Source organism: Balaenoptera borealis, assembly GCF_965194805.1.
Source record: "Balaenoptera borealis genome assembly, chromosome: 14".
Taxonomy (NCBI): domain Eukaryota; kingdom Metazoa; phylum Chordata; class Mammalia; order Artiodactyla; family Balaenopteridae; genus Balaenoptera; species Balaenoptera borealis.
In genome coordinates this window covers 41,021,678-41,043,029 of record NC_138875.1, presented here as the reverse complement: position 1 = coordinate 41,043,029, position 21,352 = coordinate 41,021,678, and the positions used below count along the sequence as shown (strand labels likewise).

The window sequence follows — 21,352 nt, the reverse complement described above, 5'->3', positions numbered from 1 at the left end:
AGAGAGATAAGAAGGAGTGGAAGAGAACCTCTGAGCAGAGGCGAGACACCTACCTCACAGGTTGTTGTAAGGAGTAAAGGAAGTCACATACAGTATAGGAGGTGCTTAGCAGAATGCCGGTATATGTCATTAACAATAACAATACACGATCCAGTCTTGCAGAAGTCACTATTGGTCCAGGTGCTTTCCATGTTCTTTTTTTTTTAAACCTAACTGCAACAATTAAGTTTATATGAAAGCATCAAGTATTTCAAGGCCAGTGCAGAGCCCTGTAACATGCCTCCAGGGACTTCCCTCCAGGAGCTTTTCTCTGCTCTTCTGAGTTTTGTGGCAACAGCTGTTCCATCAGCTATAAATCTGCCTGACATTGTTACCATTCCATCCTCTTCCAATCACCATAAGACTATGCAGTGGCAGCGCACACAATTCAGTGAGCTGTGCGAGAGAAACCTGACCGGAAACAATTGCTCTGTTTAACCTCTGTTTCATATATTGGGCAATATTGGTCTTTATTTTTGTTTTTGCCTTAACAAATATTAAACTTTTCTGACCCCATATAACTTACATTTGTGTGTAATATTATTAGCATGTATATCGTTCTCAGATAAATTTAATTTTTCTTTGAAAAACACATTTATATATTTCCTTGTTTTATATTTTGGGAGGTGGATTTATGGTATGTCACTTGTGTAGTCACACATCACCAAAATGATACTACTTTTCTCATTTGACTGGCTTTTTAGATGCAATATATAAATAGAAATGTGTTACCTAACAGAACATTAATAATTCAGTCACTTATTTCTTTTAACAGGTGTTACAAAGGTAGATTATGGAGATATATCATCAAGACTTGGTCTACGACACAAACTCCGATGCAGACCTTTCTCTTGGTACCTAGAGAATATTTATCCCGATTCTCAGATTCCACGTCACTATTTCTCTTTGGGAGAGGTAAAAAAATATATATATGTATATATATATATTCTGTGTGGTTATTATGTTCTCACTGATTTATAAAAAATAATAGAGGTTAAATTTCTAACAAGAGAGTACCTTCATATTAAAGTTACCTCAAATGTGAGAAAGTTCTTGTTAGTTGACAAAGTCTACCTTATTAATTTTTTATCATGTTATATTTTATTAAAATAAGAATGCTCTACCTCTCACCTTTCAGAGTTGGACTTTTGTTACAGTATATTAGTGTCTTCGATAGACTTCTTATTTTAACAAACTGGCCCATTTAGTTGAAACCATATATTCCTAAAGCTAATGTCCTAGCATTAATTAGCCCAAATCAAAGTGTGAGGAACTTCAAAGTAAAGATAAATTGTAAAGAACTGACAAGGAAACTTGAAAGACCATTTATAATAAGTTGTATTTTTAACACCCATTTATTTTCCCTTGGGAGTCCAAAATCTCAGTGTGGGCATGGAGGTTGGAAAGACTGTTGGTTAGCATGCTTATCTCTGATGATGCCTTTAGTCATTGCTCTTAGAATTCAGCAGCAGATCTTCTTGAAACTGAAATAATTTACTTATTAGTGCTTATAATTAGCCAACACAATTAGTTGTGCTTTGGAGTTTGGCCTTTTTAATCTTTGTGGTTGCCCATAGTATAGGGTCTGGTGTGAGGGAGTCTTGCCTTCTTACCTTCTGGTATAACTACCAGGATGGTCACAAGGAAGTACTTCTTGTGCCCTGTCCCACTGTTTTCCTAGAATGTCGATAGCCATTCTTTCTGGTTCCCAGCCAAAGCTGTGCTCTGTGTGTAGGAAATCTAAATGGGTCCTTCTCTTTAGTCCAGGGGTCTGATCAAGTCAGGGGTTTTAGTAGTTTCATAGGGCTGCCATAATAAAATACCACTTCTGGCTTAAACACAGAAATGTATTGTCTCACAGTTCTAAAGACTAGAAATCCAAGATCAAAGTGTGGGCAGGTTTGGTTCCTTCTGAGGTCTGTGAGGAAGAATCTGTTCTCTGCCTCTTTCTAGCTTCTAGTGGTTTGCCGACAATCTTTGGTGTTCCTTGGCGTGTAGAAGCGTCACCCTGATCTCTGCCTTCATCTTCACATGGCATTCTCCTGTGTACGTGTCTGTCTCCAAATTTGCCCTCATTATAAGGACACCAGTCATATTGGATTAAGGCCTACCCTAATGACCTCGTTTTAACTTGATTACCTCTGTAAAGAACCTATCTCCAAATAATGTCACATTCTGAGGTACGGGGGGTTAGGACTCCAACATGTGAATTTGGAGGGGGGACACAATTCAATCCATAACAATTGAGCTAGGTGGGGCTGGGTTGCAGTTTTAGGAAGACTTAGTTCACTTCTGGCTCATGTATGCTTCTTGGAGGGGTCTCTGTCTCCTCAACCCTGGAAGTTTTGCCTTTCTGAGGTTTTGAGATTAGTATACTTTAGCCTCCCACCTTGTTCAGTGGAGGGGGGACCAGTTGTTATTTTTTTCAGGTCTTCTGTCTAGCAGGAATTTGTCTCCTAAGCACCAGGAGATGTGGAAGATTTTTTTTTTTTAATTTTATTGAAGTATAGTTGATGTACAATGTTGTGTTAATTTCTGCTATACAGCAAAGTGATTCAGTTATATATATATACACACACACACACATACACACACACACACACACACACACACACACACACACACATTCTTTTTCATATCCTTTTCCATTATGGTTTATCACAGGATATTGAGTAGAGTTCCCTGTGCTATACAGTAGGACCTTGTTGTTTATGCATCCTATATATAATAGTTTACATCTACTAATCCCATACTCCCTATCCATCCCTCCTCCACACCCCCCCATTGGCAACCACAAGTCTGTTCTCTATATCTGCGAGATTGTTTCTGTTCTGTAGATAAGTTCATTTGTGTCATAATTTGGATTCCACATATAAGTGATATCATATGGTATCTGTCTTTCTCTTTCTGACTTACCCTGCTTAGTATGATAATCTCTAGGTCCATCCATGTTGCTGCAAATGGCATTATTTCATTCTTTTTCATGGCTGAGTATATCATGGCTGATATACAATTCCATTGTATATATGTACCGTATCTTCTTTATCCATTCATCTGTCGATGGACATTTAGGTTGCTTCCATGTCTTGGCTATTGTAAGTAGTGCTGCAGTGAACACTGGGGTGCATGTATCTTTTCAAATTACAGTTTTCTCCAGATATATGACCAGTTGTGGGATTGCAGGATCATATGGCAACTCTGTTTTTAGTTTTTTGAGGAACCTCATTACTGTTTTCCATAGTGGCTGCACCAATTTACATTCCCACCAACAGTGTAGGAGGGTTCCCTTTTCTCCATACCCTCTCCAGCATTTGTTATTTGTAGACTTTTTAATGATGGCCATTCTGACCAGTGTTAGGTGATACCTCATTGTAGTTTTGATTTGCATTTCTCTAATAATTAGCTATGTTGATCATCTTTTCATGTGCCTTTTGGCCATCTGTATGTATTATTTGGAGAAATATTTATTTAGGTCTTCTGCTCATTTTTTTTTTTAATTTATTTATTTATTTTTGGCTGTGTTGGGTCTTCGTTTCTGTGCGAGGGCTTTCTCTAGTTGCGGCAAGCGGGGGCCACTCTTCATCACGGTGCGCGGGCCTCTCACTGTCGCGGCCTCTCTTGTTGCGGAGCACAGGCTCCAGACACGCAGGCTCAGTAGTTGTGGCTCACGGGCCTAGTTGCTCTGCGGCATGTGGGATCTTCCCGGACCAGGGCTCGAACCCGTGTCCCCTGCATTAGCAGGCAGATTCTCAACCACTGTGCCACCAGGGAAGCCCTGCTCATTTTTTGATTGGGTTTTTTTGCTGCTGTTGTTGTTGTTATTGAGTTGTATGAGCTGTTTGTACAGTTTGGAAGTCCTTGTCAGTCACATCATTTGCAAATATTTTCTCCCAGTCCATAGATTGTCTTTTCGTTTTGTTTAGGTTTCCTTTGCTGTGCAAAAGCTTATAGGTTTGATTAGGTCCTGTTTGTTTATTTTTGTTTATATTTCTATTGCCTTGAGTGACTGACTTAAAACACTGGTATGATTTATGTCAGAGAATGTTTTGCCTATATTCTCTTCTAAGAGTTTTATGGTGTCATGTCTTATATTTAAGTCTTTAAGCCATTTTGAGTTTATTTTTGTGTATGGTATGAGGGTGTGTTCTAATTTCATTGATTTACATGCAGCTGTCTGTCCAACTTTCCCAGTACCACTTGCTGAAGAGACTTTCTCTTCTCCATTGTGTATTGTAGGCTCCTTTGTCAAAGATTAATTGACCATAGGTTTGTAGGTTTATTTCTGGGCTCACTATTTCATTCCGTTGATCCATATGTCTGTTTTTGTGCCAATACCACACTGTTTTGATTACTGTAGCTTTGTAGAATTGTCTGAAGTCTGGGAGAGTTATGCCTCCTGCTGTGTTCTTTTTCCTCAGGATTGCGTTGGCAATTCTGGGTCTTTTATGGTTCCATATAAATTTTAGGATTATTTGTTCTCGTTCTGTGAAAAATGTCATGGGTAATTTGATAGGAATTGCATAAATCTATAGATTGCTTTGGTAGTATGGCCACTTTAACAATATTCTTTCAATCCAAGAGCATATAAAATATCTTTCCATTTCTTTGAATCATCTTCAGTTTCCTTTATTAATGTTTTATAGTTCTCAGCATATAAGTCTTTCACCGCATTGGTCAGGTTTATTCCTAGGTGTTTTTTTAATGCAGTTTTGAAAGGGATTGTTTTTTTTTCCCTTTCTGATATTTCATTGTTAGTGTAAAGAAATGCACCCGATTTCTGTTATGCTAATCTTGTATCCTCCTACCTTGCTGAATTCGTTCATCAGTTCTAGTAGTTTTTGTGTGGAGTCTTTAGGGTTTTCTATATATATAGTATCATGGCATCTGCATATCATGACAGTTTTCCCTCTTGAGATGTGGAGGATTTCATTCTGCCTTTCTAGCCACAGCTTCCCACCTACTGACAGCACAGCAAATGTCCCATGAGGAGAATGGCCTTGTATTTGGGGCTCCTCTGATTTTTATTTTGTCATGCTAGCCTTCACATAACCAACATCACTGTGCTCTTTCCTTGAGGAAAAGGCCCATTTGGGCCACACCCTGTCCTCAGCCTGCACCATCAGCAAATGTCCTTACAGAGGAAGACATCTGGTGATTGTCAGCTCACCCAGGGAGGGCTCTTCCCTTTCTGGGATTACAGTTCACCTCACCCTACTTGCTTCCATTGCTCTCTAATAGACTCAAAAATAGGATTTCTGCAATTTAGCTGTTTTTCCCTCTACTTGTTGGAGCAGAAGTGTTGGGCTACTATGTGTTACTACTGAGAGTGTTTTTCCTCTTCTTTACTATAGTGCAATACCCCAAGCCAGGGGGCCATAAAGATTCTGGTTCTCCTTTCTTAATAATCTTCTAATTCCCCAAAGTCCCTCTTTTTATTAGGTCAAGGCAGTGATTTTCAATTTTCTGATTACAACCCAGAAGTGGTTTATAAATCAATTTAGCTACTTATGGCCAACATTTTTTAATAACTTAGGAAATACTGTATGAAAGTGCATTGCTTATAGTAAAGAAATTTTGTTTTTACTGGGTCTGTCTGCAGTTCATTGCAAATCTTTATAAACCTTTAAATTATAATACTGACTTTTTGAAAGCATGTGAATCCAAATAGAAGAAAAGAAAAACCCAACACTTCTGTGACAGGAATTGATAGCAGGGCAAAATTTTCTTTGTAAGTCACAGCAGGGAATGATGATTTGTGTGGACAGGGCCACATCCAGGTCCCATCCCAGGACTGAATCTTCCTGACACTCAGGAAAAGTCGACCCCCCACCCCCACCCCTGATCTGCAGGAGGTTGTCACTTCTTCCTTCCTTTCATTCATTCAACAAATATTTGCATACCTACTATTTGATAGATACTATTTTAAGTACTGGGAATACAGTGAATAAAATAAAGTCTCTGCTCTTGTGGATCTTGCAGTCTCTGGAGGAAGACAGATTTTTTTTTTTTTTTTTTTTAATATTCACGGTGTCAGGTGGTGGTAAGGACAAAGGGGATAGAATGACTTGTGGGTGGGAGTGGTGGTGCTCTTTTATGTGGAGTAGTTGAAAAAGTCCTCTCTTATAATGTGATTTTTGAGCAGAGATCTGAAGGAAGTGAAGGAGCAAGTCAGATGAATTTCTGGGGAAAGAGTGTTCCAGGCACAAGGAAAACAAGTGCCAAGGCCCTAAGACAGGAATGTACCTTGGCACATTCTAGAAGCAGCAGAGAGGCCAGTTGTCTGGGTATAGTGGACAGGGGGAGAGCAGAAGAAGATAAGGTCAAGACGTAGTGAGGGCCAAATCACATAGAGCTTGTAGGCCATAGTAAGGACTTTGGGTTTTGTTCTGAGGTGGGAAGTTGCAGGGAGAGATGAGCAGACTTTCACTAAAAGGATCAGATTGTCTGCTATGTCAGAAAGAACTCTGTGGGAACAAGCGTAGAACTGGTGTGTTGGTGAAAGGAAGAGAATAGCCAAGGATTATATTAAGATTTTGAGCGAGACATTGGGGCAGTGAAGTTGGCCTTCCTGAGATGGGAAGGCCTGTAGAGCAGGTGCAGAAGGCGCTCAGCAGTGCAGCCTGGGACGTGTTACATTTGATCCGGGTAAAGACAGTGGATAGATATTTGCATTAAAAAACCTGCAGCTTGGACACAAGTTTGGGATGGAGATCTACGGTTAGGGGTTGGCAGTATATAGGTGGTTTTTAAAACCACAAAACTTCATGAGAGCGCCTTGGGGGGAGTGAATGTATTGTAGATGGACACGAGGACTGAGGACAAGCCATAAAAGACTCCACAATTTAGAAATTGTGAAGGTGAGAAGGCATCAGCCAAAAAGACTGAGAAGGAGAGAGCATTGAAATAGGAAGAGAGGGAATTCCCTGGCAGTCCAGTGGTTAGGACTCTGCGCGTCCACTGCAGGGGGCACGGGTTCCATCCCTGGTCGGGGAACTAAGGTCCCACAAACCACGTGGCATGGCCAAAAAAAAAAAAAAAAAGTTACTATTTCTGAAATAGGAAGAGAACTAAGAGGGTGATGCCCCAGTAAGTGAAGGACTTGCTTCAAGAAAGAGGGAAGTGACCCATCGTGTGGAACACTGCAGAGAAAGGAGGGGGACAAGTCCTGAGAACTGGCCGTTGGATTGGTGAGGGAGACATTGTTAGGAGGCTCCATCTCACTGTGTCAAGTGGGTTCCGGTGGAGACTGGTAGGGACAGAGTCTCTGATGGCTTCACAGATCAGGAGAAGAGGAAGTGGAGATCATGAGTGTGGATAAGAAATTTTGCTGTAAAGCTGAACAGAGAAGTGAGTGGTAGCTGGAGGGGTAAATGGGGTTAAAGAAGGGTTTTTCTGTGTATTTTTGCTAAGATGAAACTGTGCTGATGCCAAGGACACAAAAGAGAAAATGTGAAGATAGAAAAGAGCCACTGCTGGCAGGAGTCCAGGAGCCACATTTAGTAGGCGGGGGATGGGCTGTGGTGCACAGTGGAGGTAGAGGCTGGAGACGGGGCAGTTCATCCATGCAGCTGGAAGGAAGCGGGGCCAGGCCAAGTCAGGCGAATTGTGGGTTGAGGGCTGGAGGCTGGTAGTTTGAGGTGGGAGTATGAGGGGCTTCTCTGGTGAGCTTTGTTTCTTCAGCTGAACACAAGATCGTTGGCTGAGAGTGAAGAGGGGGTGTTGGTGATGGGGGAAAGAGGAGGAGATGTAACGTGGAAAAGTAGGATGCGGTAGAGCAGCTAGATCACAGCGGGGAGCTGCGCGGTGGTGAGTGAGAAACCGATCGGCCTGGTTGCAGTGTCTCCAGTGCCAGAGCAAGCACAGACTCCTTGTTTGTCCTTGGTAGTTCCTGAGGCTACTTCACGGTTGACCTGAGCTCCCTGCCTCTGAACTTTGTCGTGGTTTAAGGAAGTCACCTCAAACAAGCGAGGGTATGCGGAGTTCCTTGTCTCATCAGTGAGTATCCATTCCCTTTGCCGGAGCCTCATTCCAGTCAGGAAAGGCCCAGTGTGGGTGATGCCATGGGAAGATTGATAGCAGTTGCTTGCCTTCAGAATAAAGAATGAGGAGTTGTTTGTTTTTTTTTTTTTTTTTTTTTTTTTTAGAACTGACCCAATTTTGGACAACACCTAGGCATTGTTAGCTAGGTCAGAATATAGGCGTATTACAAAGAGCCACTTGTCTAACACACAGTAGATGATTGCCAAGGCAAGCTTGCCTTTTACCTGCCTCTTGCCAGCTGGCTTTCTATATAAGGAACAGATTTTACCCTCTGTGGCCTGCTTGTTATTACCTTAGTAACTAAGCAGCTGGTCTTAAGCATTTATGTCCTTAATACTAGGCCACACTATCAGGTCGAAGCTCTGATTTGGGGACTGGGGTTGTTCTTGAGCACCAGCCAAAGTGCAGCTAGGGAGCTTGTGCTTGTGATCATAGCTCCATCTCTGTGAGCCTTCCTTTGCTAGGACTGGAATTTAGCCTATCAGGTACCTCTTGTCATATTACAAGGACCCAGGGAAACCTGAAGTCATAGGATTTTAGAGCAGGAAGGGAAATCGGAATGTGTACATTTAGCACATCTGGCTTCACAAAGTCTGGCTCTCATAGCTCCTGTAGGGACCTGGAACCGAATAAATGTGTTTCATTGTGATATCTAATTGTTGTTAATCCAAGAGGTGAATTGTCTAAACAGCAGACACAGAAAGCAAATAATCCAGACTCGTACAGTTTAGCCAGGCTTATGGACTGACCATTTACTTTTCCACCCTAAAATTTACTGAGCATGAACTTTATGTCAAGCACCAGTCTGAGGCTTTACAAATATTAACTCATTTCCCAGCACTCTGAGATAGGTGCTATTTTCCCCCACTTCACGGGTAAGTAAATTAAGGCACAAATAAATGGTTTAAGCAACATGGCTCAGGTCACAACCACAAAATGGAAGAGACAGGATTTGAGCACAGGCAGTCTGGCTTGAGAGCTTGTGCTAATCTTAACGACTAACACTCACACCCTTTCTCATATCTAACCAGTATTACCCTCATGGCAGAGAGTGAAAAAGTAAATCTAGATTCCGTAATAGTAGATTCCAAGAATCCTTTAACTGCTTATTACATTGTCCACCCTAATGAAGGTGCCAGGATTCTGGAGGAGACTATAGCAGAAACCGAGAAACTTAGGCTCTAATTTCTTGCCTGGTTTCCCAGGAATGAGTGCATTCGCAATCATCAACTCAGAAGGTTGAAAATAATATTTTAGTGACAGCTGTATACACCTGAGTTAAGGAGAACCAACAGCTACTGTGGGCCTACTAGGTGTCGGTTTCTGCTGGGCCTCTGTATGCGTTACCTCGCTGAGGGATCTCAGCAAACACGAGAGAGAGTGTTGTCCCTGTTTTACAGATGAGAAAATGAGGTCTGTACAGCAATGTTTCCCACTTACTACGTTCTAAGGAATGATGATGTCTGGTATCTCTCAAGGTGCCTGTTAGAAAGGCAAGGGGTAGGGGAGGAGGGGTGGATTTTATGGCCAAAAATGTTTGGGAAATGCTGCTTTATAAAAAGCAGCATTATATCCTTCTGTACTATCAGTCCCCACCCCTACCAAGAGTCTTAATTAGTATGTTAAAAGGCTTTGAGAAGTCCTTCAGTAAAGAAAACCTATTCAAATTTGTTAATCTGGTATTTCCCAAACATACTTGATCACAAAATCTTTTTTTCAGTGGCAGATACTGAAAAAAAGTTTATTCAGTCGTTCAAATCATGGTTTTGGGAATCACTGTCTTAGAGTACTGACCTGCCAAGGTCGCATGGCAGGTGGAGCCGGGCGTGAGGCCCAGCTCTGCGCGTCCCCCCACCCTAAGCTCTCATGCCTACCCATCTGCCTCCAGACACCTTGAAAGTGCGGCTATTTTTCCCTGACTGCATCGTTCAGATATTGTTATGACTTTAAGTGTCAGATTTTGAGTAACCAAGTTTGATACCTATTTCCATTCCAATATGAACATTGAAACAAGTATTATCACCACCATTCCTACCTTCCATAGTTCAGTAGAAAGCCGGTAATTGGTTACATAGCGTTAAAGCTATATAGAATTACAATTTTGAACATCTGATTCAACTTTTTTTTTTAAATGTTTGTTCCTAATTTTTCCATTCCCCAAAGACTCTTCAAAGTTAACTCCCACCAAACAAACCTATTAAATGATCTACTGCCTACTGACATCATAAAGAACAGAATTGTTCCCAAAACTCACCCCTAGTCATCCTGGTTTTTCATGTCCTTCAGAAATCATCTCACACACTCTGTAGGTGAGGTAGCCCACATGTATTCCTACAAAGGAGGAGGATATTCCCTGAAAACTGTCTTCTCCAGCAATCTAACGTGGAAAAACCAGCCTGGAGAGCAGCTCAAAGATGCCACTTTATGCATTGAGCCAGACAGAATCCTCTCTGCCGAGGCACCAAACATCACAGCTCCCCTTCCACGGAAGTTCCTTCCTCACCGAGTGTGCGGGGCTTCTCTCCATCCCTCCCCTGCACTTTGGAGAAGTGTCATCAGGCCCCAGCAGAGGCCCACCCACTCTCTGACCACTTGTCTCAGCTGGGCCACATCTTGCTAATCAAGGTTCATTGTCACCAAAACAGTTGTCGGGAAGCAATGGTTTCCAATCCTTGGAGAACTCTACTTTTAACATCTAGTTGTCAGTAGTATCCTCAAGGGTTGGAGGCTCAGATCTCTTATGTCAGAAAACAATCCAGAATTGTTCATAGGAATGGTGTAAGGGTGGTATAAGCTGTTACAGGTTAAAAACTCATAGAACAATGCCTAGTGCAGAGTAAGTGTAATTTATTTGCCGTAATTTTTAGCAACGTCAGTTATGGAAACAGAATAGCCAAAGTTGATTTATTATAAGATAGTTACTGAGTGATAGGAAGTCCAATTACATTTGGGGAGAATTTTATTTTTTAAATTTTTATTATATTAAGTTTGATAAAAGATAATTATTTAACCAAAAAAAAAACATTCCATGTGAGAGGGAGAAGCTGACAATAATGGTGGTTCTTCCCTAATCATTTCTGTGACATTTATCACCTTTCTTCAGAAACCTCTACATCTGTATTTGAAAGAAAAAAATTGAGGAAAGCAAAGGACTGGGGAGTTTGTAACTTTTTCAAAAGTATAAGGAAATAATTGTTTTATATGAATATATGAGATAAAGACTCACCTTGTCAAAATTCGAACTAAATTTTTTGTCAAGTAAGATAGCCATGATCATCAAGTATTAATTGATTATCCATTGAGGTGCAGAAAGGTGTTTTATGTAAAATTGTATCTAACTATAAAACCTTTTATAAAATTTATTTATGAGGTAATAGGTTTCTGCTTTAAAATAATGGATAAAAAGATGATGTGCATTATGTGGTAAAAGAATTCCTGGATACTGATGCGATATGTTACACCCAGGAAGAAAAGGCCTTGGGATTTCCAGCTTGAATAATTGGACAACTTGTGGGATTATTAATAAAACTAGGGGTGTCAGGGGAAGAGGGGAATATATGGAGGAATGATGATGGAGGTTTGTTTTAGATAGCAATCCTCAGGGTCAGGGGTGGAGTGGCAGGGGTATGTTAAGATGTTCGGGTGTAGAAGTATTAGCATTAAGGAGTTGGAAAATCCTGTTTTTGCATGAACTGAGTTTGAGGTTTTGATGGAATAGCCAGATGGAGTTGACTAGTGATAAGGCGGCAGCGCAGATTATTATTATTTCTGAGTCCACTACATGCTAGACTCCGAAGTAGGTATGTGGGTGCACTGTCTTACCCAACCTCAACAGAGAGCTGACTAGTCTCTCTTAGGAAATTGTTCTCAGAGGGTTTGGATCATTTGGACTTAAACCCAGGCCTCTCTTTTGCCAAAGCCCCAGTTCTTATTCTGATCCCCTGGGAATAATACAGTTATTCATACTTATGCTATTGTATCTTTATAAGAAAAAAATGCATCTGGACTTGTTAGTGCCTTATTAAAATAGTGGAATAATATGTAGACTGTACATGTAAAAATAAATGGGTTATTTGTGGTTTTAACTTTCCCCCTAGTTTATCTATCACAGACAATTACCCCTTTTCTATCTACATGACATGACAGATATAGTTTGTCCTACTTCTCCCTTCCGGCTTACCTGCTGACAATACCACCGATGAGAATAGATTTAGGACTTTACAAATGTCTATTAATTTGCCATATGCTTTTAAACTGTAGTGGTTCAGAGGGAAAAAATATATCAAAGGACAGTGCTTAAAATATTCTTCCTAATTCTGATGACGTGATTCAATTTTTTTATGTAACTGACAAATACCTAATGGAAGAATGGTGTTTACACTACACCATGCTTAGGCTTTCCAGTTAAGCCAAGTTCCACATTCTTTGCTTAGAAAATACCCACCTTGAGCCTCCTAAGAAGTCATCAAAGTAGTTATCAATAGTAATGCCCCCTTATCTTGGTGGCAGTGTCCACAGGGAGTTGTTAAGTTGCTTTAAATTATTAGGCAAACTAGAGCTTACTGAGTTAAATACAAATCATAGAAGAACAGTTTGGGATGAAAGAAAAAAGAACTTAAAGGATTTCCCATGAAACACAAAAATTACTTATATAAATAGTAAGACCTTTCTAGATCACAGAGTCTTAGATAGCCAGTGATTTTTTTCCCTCCCAACTCATAGCCCTTACCTCAGGAATTAGAGATTTAGTGGGAAGTTTAGATCGATTTTAATGTGTGTGTTAGATCTGTATGTGTCTGTCTAGTTAACCTCTCTAACTCATGATATTTTCATTATTCATTGTCCCCTAGATACGAAATGTGGAAACAAATCAGTGTCTAGATAACATGGCTAGAAAAGAGAATGAAAAAGTTGGAATTTTTAACTGTCACGGTATGGGAGGTAATCAGGTGAGTATTTTAGTAAAGCTTTAAAGGGGTAATTTGGATTTGTTTTAATCTTCCTTTTTTATTTCATGACATCATTCAGGAAATATTTTTCTACCTTTAAAGAGAAAATAGTAAAGACCTTTAGGAGAATAGAGCCTTCAATCTAATGATTATTTTTTAAATGAAGCATTTGTAAAAGGCCCTTTCTGAGAACTGTGTTTACATTGTTGTACATGAGATTTATTCTGCCCTTTTTAGTCAAACAGATGACAACCCTTGACAACTCAGTATATGCAGAGAACCTAAGATCATTTTTTTTTCTTCTCTGCAAAAATAGCGGTGTCTTTTCTGAGTCATTTATTCTCCATTACACTAATAAAGTTCAAAAAGCATGTATCTTGAAATACTTGTTTTTTTCCCTGCCAGATTCTTAGGCATATAAAACGCTAATTTATTTTGCTGTTAAAGCGTGTATGTGTGCATTTTTGTTTTTCAGGTTTTCTCTTACACTGCCAACAAAGAAATTAGAACAGATGACCTTTGCTTGGATGTCTCCAAACTTAATGGCCCAGTCACAATGCTCAAATGCCACCACCTAAAAGGCAACCAACTTTGGGAGTATGACCCGGTGGTAAGTTATCCAGTTGAATATAGGAATAAAATTGGGTGTCATCGGGTGTATTGTATAAAATGCTTTATATCTAAAAGAACGAATTCTTGTGGAATCTGCATATGGATCAAATTGTTCTTATACTCCAAGAATTGACAGATAGGAAAAGCAATATAAGTAAAATAAACATGTTTTAATCTCTCCAGTAATTAAATTAGTATTGCCTCCAGTCCCTGGGTCCTTGTTGTTACTGTGTAGCCACTCTTCCCTCTGTATGTCCTTAAGCTTTGCCAGCCACTGTGGTAGAAATGGAACAGTAAGTAGGCTTTTAAAATTACCGAATTAAACATTTAGGTAAAAGTTGAGCTTTAATTAATGAAATTCTCTGGCTCAATGATTTTTCAGTGACATATATAATAAAACTATTTGTCTTTGCTTTCCTCTGGAGCCACTCCCTCTCCCTACCTGCTATATGTTGTACTCAAATAGAGGTACTTAAAAGCATCTCCAGTAAACCTCTCTTCCTTTCCTCATACCTGGCTAACCTCCCAACTTATGCTTTTTTGCTCTATGGTTCTGGAACCAGCACCAGCATCTTCAATATATCTTTCTCTGGTTCTTTTTCTTCCGCCTACAAGCACTGGTTTTCTTCTTCATGTTGGGACCGACTTTTGTTCCTATTTTATTTTCTACATACCATCCTACTTTCCTCCTGTGCTGTATGATGGCAAGTGAATGGCTGGCACTTGTACCTCTGGTTCTTCAACCTGGCTCCTGCCTTGGTCTGACACTATATAGAAACAGCCCCTGGATGCAAAGCCAGGACATTCTCGTCTCTTTTTCTTAACTTCTCTGTAGCATTTACTATTGCTAAGCAGATGATCTTTTAAAATCCTCTTATCCGTTGGCTTTAGATGCACTACTGTTTAGTTTCTTCTCTTAGCTTTTTCTCTACTTCTTTTTCTGCTTGGCTCACTCTGCTGCTTCATTCTACCCCCTCAATGGAGATGTCCAAACCAAGTTGTGGCTCTGGCTGTCTTTTCTCCTTATACTGCATCACATACAAACCCTGGTCTACTTTTCATCTTCGACCAGCTATTCCCTGAACATATCCTGTACTTTCCCACTTTACATTTAAGATCATACAGTTCCACCTGCCTAACAAATCCTGCCTGTTCTTGAGGGCCCAGAATTGACATCACTTCCGTGGATCCCAGCCAGAAATTAGCTCTCTCTGTCTTAATTACAATTGTCTCTGACCCCTGTAATTCTGTGCTTCTTTGTAGTTATTTATCTACCAGTCTTTTTCTCCACTATTAGATAGTTAGATCCTGGAGGGCAAAGACCATGTTTCATAAATCCTGGGTCTCCCTTCACAATATCAAACCATAGTTAAAAAAAAAATTGTGTGTGTGTGTGTATGGGAGAGAGAGAGAGTGCAGTAGCTCAGTTAATATGACTATTGGAAGTGGCCTGAATATTCTGTTGCAGGGTTTTCCATGGTGCATGCTATTGCCATTTTGGGTGTAGCCGCCCCAGGTCCTGCAGGATATATGGCATCTCTGAGTCCAGACAGTAAATGCCAGTGGCACCCCACAGTCATTGCGAAGCCAAAATATTTTGAAAATTAAAAAGCCTCCCAATTGTATATGTTCATTGAAAAATGATGGTATATTTAATTAGGTAACATAAACCTATTTATAGTAGCATGAACAGATAGTGGTTTATTTTTTTCTTAAGTCTGGATGTAAGTGGCTTCTGGCATGGATTCAGTGACACAATGATGTCAGGGATGACACTGCAGCAATATTCTTGGCTTTTTCTTGTGGCCTCTAGAAGGCTGCTGCAGTGCTCACCATCACGCCCAACTCAAGACGGGAAGAAGGGAAGAGGAATGTTGCACTACTGCTTGAATTGCTCTTTATCAGGAAAGCCAAAGCTTTTCCTGGATCCCCCGCAGCAGGCTCTGCTGTGTCCCATGGGCCAGAACTTCATCTCATAGTGATCCCCCAGCTACAAGGGGAGGCTGGGAAAGCAGGCATTTGCATTTCCAGTCTTTATGGTGTGCTGTGGCCAGGAGACAGGGAGTGGGAATGGCCATTGGCAGACTGTGTATAAGATATACAGTCTACCACAACAGTTATTCAAAAGTAAATGTTTGCTTAGAAGTTAAGGAGCTAGAAGTGTCTTGGGATATTTTGAAAGAACCAGTTATGAGTGTAAAGTTTTAAAACCCCTGGAGCACTTTGCAAGGTGTCTTCCCTGAGATTAAATTCTAGTATTGCAGGCTGGGTTCTCCCAGAAGCTGACTCCACTCCAAGGTCAAGCTTAGTGTTCAGGATGTGTATTAGGGAGCACCCTTCAGATCAACACCTGCGAAAAGGGAGACAGAAGAATAGTCAGAGGGAGGAGTCAGGCTGTGATGTGGGTCCCACAGTCTGAGCCGACTGCACAGGGAGCTCCGGACGGCCCATCAGAGTTGTCCTGCCTCCATCAGTTGAAAACTGCAGTCTGGAAGAATAACACTTATGTCAGTCATGTATAATCTAAACCTAAAGTCATGAAATCTTAGATTTCAAAGGAACCCTAGAAATAAAATTCAGGACCTTGGTTTTAATACATGTAGACACTGAAGCCCAGAATGGAAGTTAATTGCCCAAGGTCACAGAACAGGTAAATGGTGTTACCAGATCTCAGACCTGGGATTCTTAATCCAGGATTCTTTGCACAATACCATACTATCTTGTATTAAATTTGTATATTCTTATATCTTTAAGTCTTGTTTATAGTATATATTGCAGAGAGTTTACGACACCAAGCTCTTTTGCTTCGACTACTTGTAGCTGTCCTTTCTGGAATGAAAATGTAGATTTTGACACAGTTATATCTAGAGATTAGGGGTAGAGGGCGGCAAATTATTTTTTTCTAGGTTGCAGGTGGACTTTATGCAATGATAACTATAGCTTTCATCCTCCTTTCAGAGGTTACAGTTAGCCTGTTGCCTTAGTTACACTCTTTCTGTGTGGAAACTAGTCCGTGCTGACAGATCCTCTGCTGAGTACGGTGACCACAGTCCCCACAGAGTCACGAGCCACAGGACTCTGCCCCTGCTGTCAGCAGCCGGAGAGCTGTGTCTGCAACAGGGCTCTTCACCAGAGTCCTGGTCTCCTGAAGGGACGTTAGCTTCCTGAAATTACAGGGATTCTGTCTTAATTTTGAGCAGTTAAATACCCAGCATGTATCAATAACCTCTGTCTTTGTTACAAGTTTATTTTAATGATTCTAAATAAGTGAAATAATAACATTTTTAAAAATCAGGGTGATAAAGACCAATTTCCCAACTAAGTTTTTTGTTGTGTTTTTTTGTTTTTATTAGTACTGACAGTGGGCCTGATGAAGGTGGCCACTCAGAGAAGCTTTGAAGGGCCTTCTGGAATGTTTGGGGGTTTCTTTTTAAAGTGCTTTGTTTTTGTCTTACAAATGACCGAAGGCCTTAGCAGCAAGCTGTGTGCTTCCGCTCTCTCGGGGCTGCCAGACTGTGACCGTGGCTGCTCAGGATGTTGTAGCAAGTGCCCCTGAGCTGGGCGGCACTTTCTGTTCATTATCTTAATGTTTCCGCACAACTCGAGAAGTATTCTTGTCCCCATTTTATAGATGAGGAACCTGGGGCTGAGAGAGGTTTCTGCTCAGGGGCATATTGTTGGTACGTGACAAATCTGGGGTTCACTACAGAAATGTCTGGCTGCAAAGTGCATCCCCTCAAAACAAACTACACAGCATCTGCATAAAAGTGAAAACAGCCCCAGCCATGCTGACTTTTCCCGGTCTTTTTATTTACGTATGTATGCATGTATGGCTGCGTTGGGTCTTCACGCAGGCTTTCTCTAGTTGCGGAGAGCAGGGGCTACTCTTCGTTGCGGTGCGCGGGCTTCTCATTGCCGTGACTTCTCTTGTTGCAGAGCATGGGCTCTAAAGCGCAGGCTCAGTAGTTGTGGCTCACGGGCTTAGCTGCTCTGCAGCATGTGGGATCTTCCCAGACCAGGGCTCGAACCCGTGTCCCCTGCATTAGCAGGCAGATTCTTAACCACTGCGCCACCAGGGAAACCCTTCCTCGTCTTCTTGTTATGCATTTATTGGAACTAAAGTATCTAACACTGACCCTTCGATATTACTGAAGTCAGTGTTGAGAGTAAACTGTGACATCTGCGAATGTGCACTGCCTTTTGCCAGCTTCCACATGGACCATAACACAGAAGTGACTGAAAGCTAAAGTAGCTGTATTGTATACAGTCATTAGGTTTTGATTTGTTTGAAGTTCAAATAGGTACAAAAGAGGCCTTATGAAAATGAAATGTTCCTTATGAAAATTAAATGAGATAAAAGAATTACATTAAAATAGAGCCGTGAGTAAAAATGTGTTAATAAACATATTTCCTGGGCTTCCCTGGTGGCGCAGTGGTTGAGAATCTGCCTGCCAATGCAGGGGACACGGATTCGAGCCCTGGTCTGGGAAGATCCCACATGCCACGGAGCAACTAGGCCCGTGAGCCACAATTACTGAGCCTGCGCGTCTGGAGCCTGTGCTCCGCAACAGGAGAGGCCGCGATAATGGGAGGCCTGCGCACCGCGATGAAGAGTGGCCCCCACTTGCCACAACTAGAGAAAGCCCTCGCACAGAAACGAAGACCCAACACAGCCATAAATAAATAAATAAATAAAAATTAAACTTTAAAAAAAAAAAAAAGTTAATCGATAACATTAAAAAAAAAATATTTCCTTATAGTTGCATACTTATTAGGATAACGCTTAATGCAAATTCCTACATAGCTGCTTTGGAGTTCTTCACCTGACCAGGGCTTGGTATCGGATTCATTAGTATGGTCAGTATGTGTCTGTTAACTCTCATCTGTCAGTTCTTTTGAAATTATCCTAAAAATCAACATGACAGCATCAAGTCTGGAATGCAGACAAGTAGAGAAGAAGATATATAGCCACATCTATCAGCCACTTATTAAGGACTGTTTTATAAATCTTATGATTTCGAGTCTTCAAAAAGACCTGAGTTTCTAAGGACTTGAAGCTTGGAATCACAGAATTAATAATTTGAACAGCCTTATCATGGGAAAATGAAGCAGTTTTGGGATAGCTTTTTGAAAATAGGTTGAGGATCCTAAATTAGGAATCACTAATCTGATCACTTTTTTAGGAAACTGAAGCACAAAAAAGTAAAATTTCTCACAGTATTACAGAGCTTATGGCAGAATTGGGACTTAGAATTGAGGTCATCTGACTGCAAATCCAGCAGAATGCACTGTACCCCCAGTGCCTTTCTCCCCGACATAGCTCTTAATGCTGTCTTTACACGGACACATTTCTCCATTGTCTTAAATAATTTATATTTCAGAAACAAAACCCTTTTCTACAGAGGAATTTCATAATCACAAAAAATGATGGTTGAGGTGTTTTGGTTTTGTTTTCCACTTTGATATTAAGACTTCTTTCCTGTCATTTTCAGAAATTAACCCTGCAGCATGTGAACAGTAATCAGTGCCTGGATAAAGCCACGGAAGAGGACAGCCAGGTGCCCAGCATTAGAGACTGCAATGGAAGCCGGTCCCAGCAGTGGCTTCTTCGAAATGTCACCCTTCCAGAAATATTCTGAGACCAAATTTACAAAAAAAGAAGAAAATAAATAAGGATTGACTGGGCTACCTCAGCATACATTTCTGCCACATTCTTAAGTAGCAAAAAAGGAAAAGTGCTTTCCTCCTGCAGGATGTAAGGTTTATCAGCCATTAAAACTTAAACTGCTCTCTCTTTCACTAGCTGTGAACCGGCCTTCCTGCCCAAGGACGTGAAACTATGTAGTAGCGAGATTGTGCACACTGATGTTTACAAGATTAAAAGAGTCTTTCATCAAGAATCATTGTAAAGAATATTCAGACTGAAACAATCTACGAAATGTGCTTTCCAGAGAGCTGCACCTTTTATGGTTTGCTTGCACATCAGTAATTTCTGCTGAATGTGCTGTTATAATGAGATGTCCAAGATTTTTTTTCTGATTAGAACTGGTAGCCAGTATATTAAATATTGATATAAAAATAAATGAAAAAGAACTGGAACCAGATTCAGAATCATGAAAACATTTTTACAACAATTAAAGAAACTATATTAAACAGGGTTTAAAGGAAATTAAAACAGAACTATGAGAAGTACAATTTGTTATAGTATAGTATCAAATTTCTATATAGATTTTATACCTCAGTGGGGGAAAATAACTGATTCCAATGACATTCATTCTGTTTTCATCTGTGATAGTCATGGATGCTTTTTTTTTCCTTGGGGTGCTGAAATTGAGCTGAAAAAGTGGCTCCTTGAACGTAGTTTTAATTGCTTTCTACAGTTTTTTTTATTTGGTTTGTGGGCTGTTGGAATTGTAATTTTTAATTGCCTTCAAAAAATGGAGATTTAAAATAATGTCTGGTTTCACTGAACAAGTTTGATATCTCAGTTGCTCTTGGGTCAACTGGCTTATAGACTTTCTCTCACACACAAATTTCTTATTAGATTTTCAACTTCCTAACTTGATTCAACTGATTATGTTTAATACCCAAGATTCATACTACTGTACTACAGATTTGTTTTCACAGCAATAAATCTTCTGTTCTTTGTTTATGATTCCACTCAACAGACGGCCTGCAGAAGTGATTTATTTGGGTATTTGGAGATGATACGTTTGATGGTTTTTTGGAAAAAACTTTTTTCACTCCATACTCAGATGTGCTTCATTGTCAAGTGCATATTTAGATTAGGTTCTTGAATTGTAATGTTGATCTGCTGCTTTTTTTTTTTTAATAAAATTTGACTGAAAATGTTTAATTGGTATTTTTTAATGAGTGAGTTAGCTGAAGAAGTGCAGCTATTATTCCATATTATTAGTCCTGCATTTCTTCTCTAAATTCCATTTAGGTTAAATCTGTTTTATTTTTCTGATTTTTAATACAAGATGATAACCTGAGTATTGATTAAAGTTGAGTATCAATTAAATTGTTTTAATCATCAAAAGAAAATCTGATTGTGACATTTTTCCTAATACGTGAAGCAATCCATTGGCAAAAGTGCATATATTTTTCTTCCTATTTGTAAGATGATTATATTTAATGTTATTTTCTTTGTCAAAGGCTCTCACTGCAGGCAGTGCTATTTCTTGTGCCTAAAAATGTTTCTGAAAGTTGTTGCATCACTAATGATGCTTGCCAAGTTGAGTGTACAGAAAGTTTCTCACATCCTATTCAAGTTAATATCAAGCACATGTGGATGCTTTAGGGTGAGGCTGTAGTACAGAATGCGTAAATTTTGTCCCCAGGAAATCTGAGACAAAGGAAGTGCTGGATGGCGTTTTTTTCCTATTCCATGAGCTGTGTTAATTCTATCTTTGGTAGGCCTTATGCTTGAATAAACCAGATGTCTAATCAATAAATTATTTTCATGCTCAGAATTTCAGGTTTTTGTACTCTAGTGTAGGTTGGTCTTATTTCTTACTGTAAGAAAACTTAACAGCAATGTGATTTAAGGTTTTGTTGTGTTTTTTAAGAGGGGGATGTGAGTGATTTAATTCATGGGTACTTTTAGAATCCAATAGATAATCCCATTGCCTTTATTTTTCTAATTAAAGAATTCCTAAGTACTTTGAAAATATAAAATATTCCTGAATAGTTTTGCTTTACATTGGTTT

At 40.0% G+C, this 21,352-nt stretch overlaps 1 protein-coding gene across 6 annotated transcripts in view; it reads left to right on the top strand.

The window, feature by feature from the left end:
* The window catches only part of GALNT1 (polypeptide N-acetylgalactosaminyltransferase 1), a 127,111-nt gene extending 105,996 nt beyond the window's left edge, over positions 1-21,115 (top strand). For all 6 annotated transcript variants that reach the window (XM_082354314.1, XM_082354315.1, XM_082354318.1 and 3 more), the window contains 4 exons: positions 815-954; positions 12,930-13,028; positions 13,504-13,638; positions 19,133-21,115. In XM_082354314.1, coding sequence (XP_082210440.1) covers positions 815-954; positions 12,930-13,028; positions 13,504-13,638; positions 19,133-19,279 — 521 coding nt within the window. In that variant the 3' untranslated portion in view covers positions 19,280-21,115. The remainder of the gene's footprint in view (positions 1-814; positions 955-12,929; positions 13,029-13,503; positions 13,639-19,132) is intronic.
* The last annotated feature ends 237 nt before the right edge of the window (positions 21,116-21,352 follow it).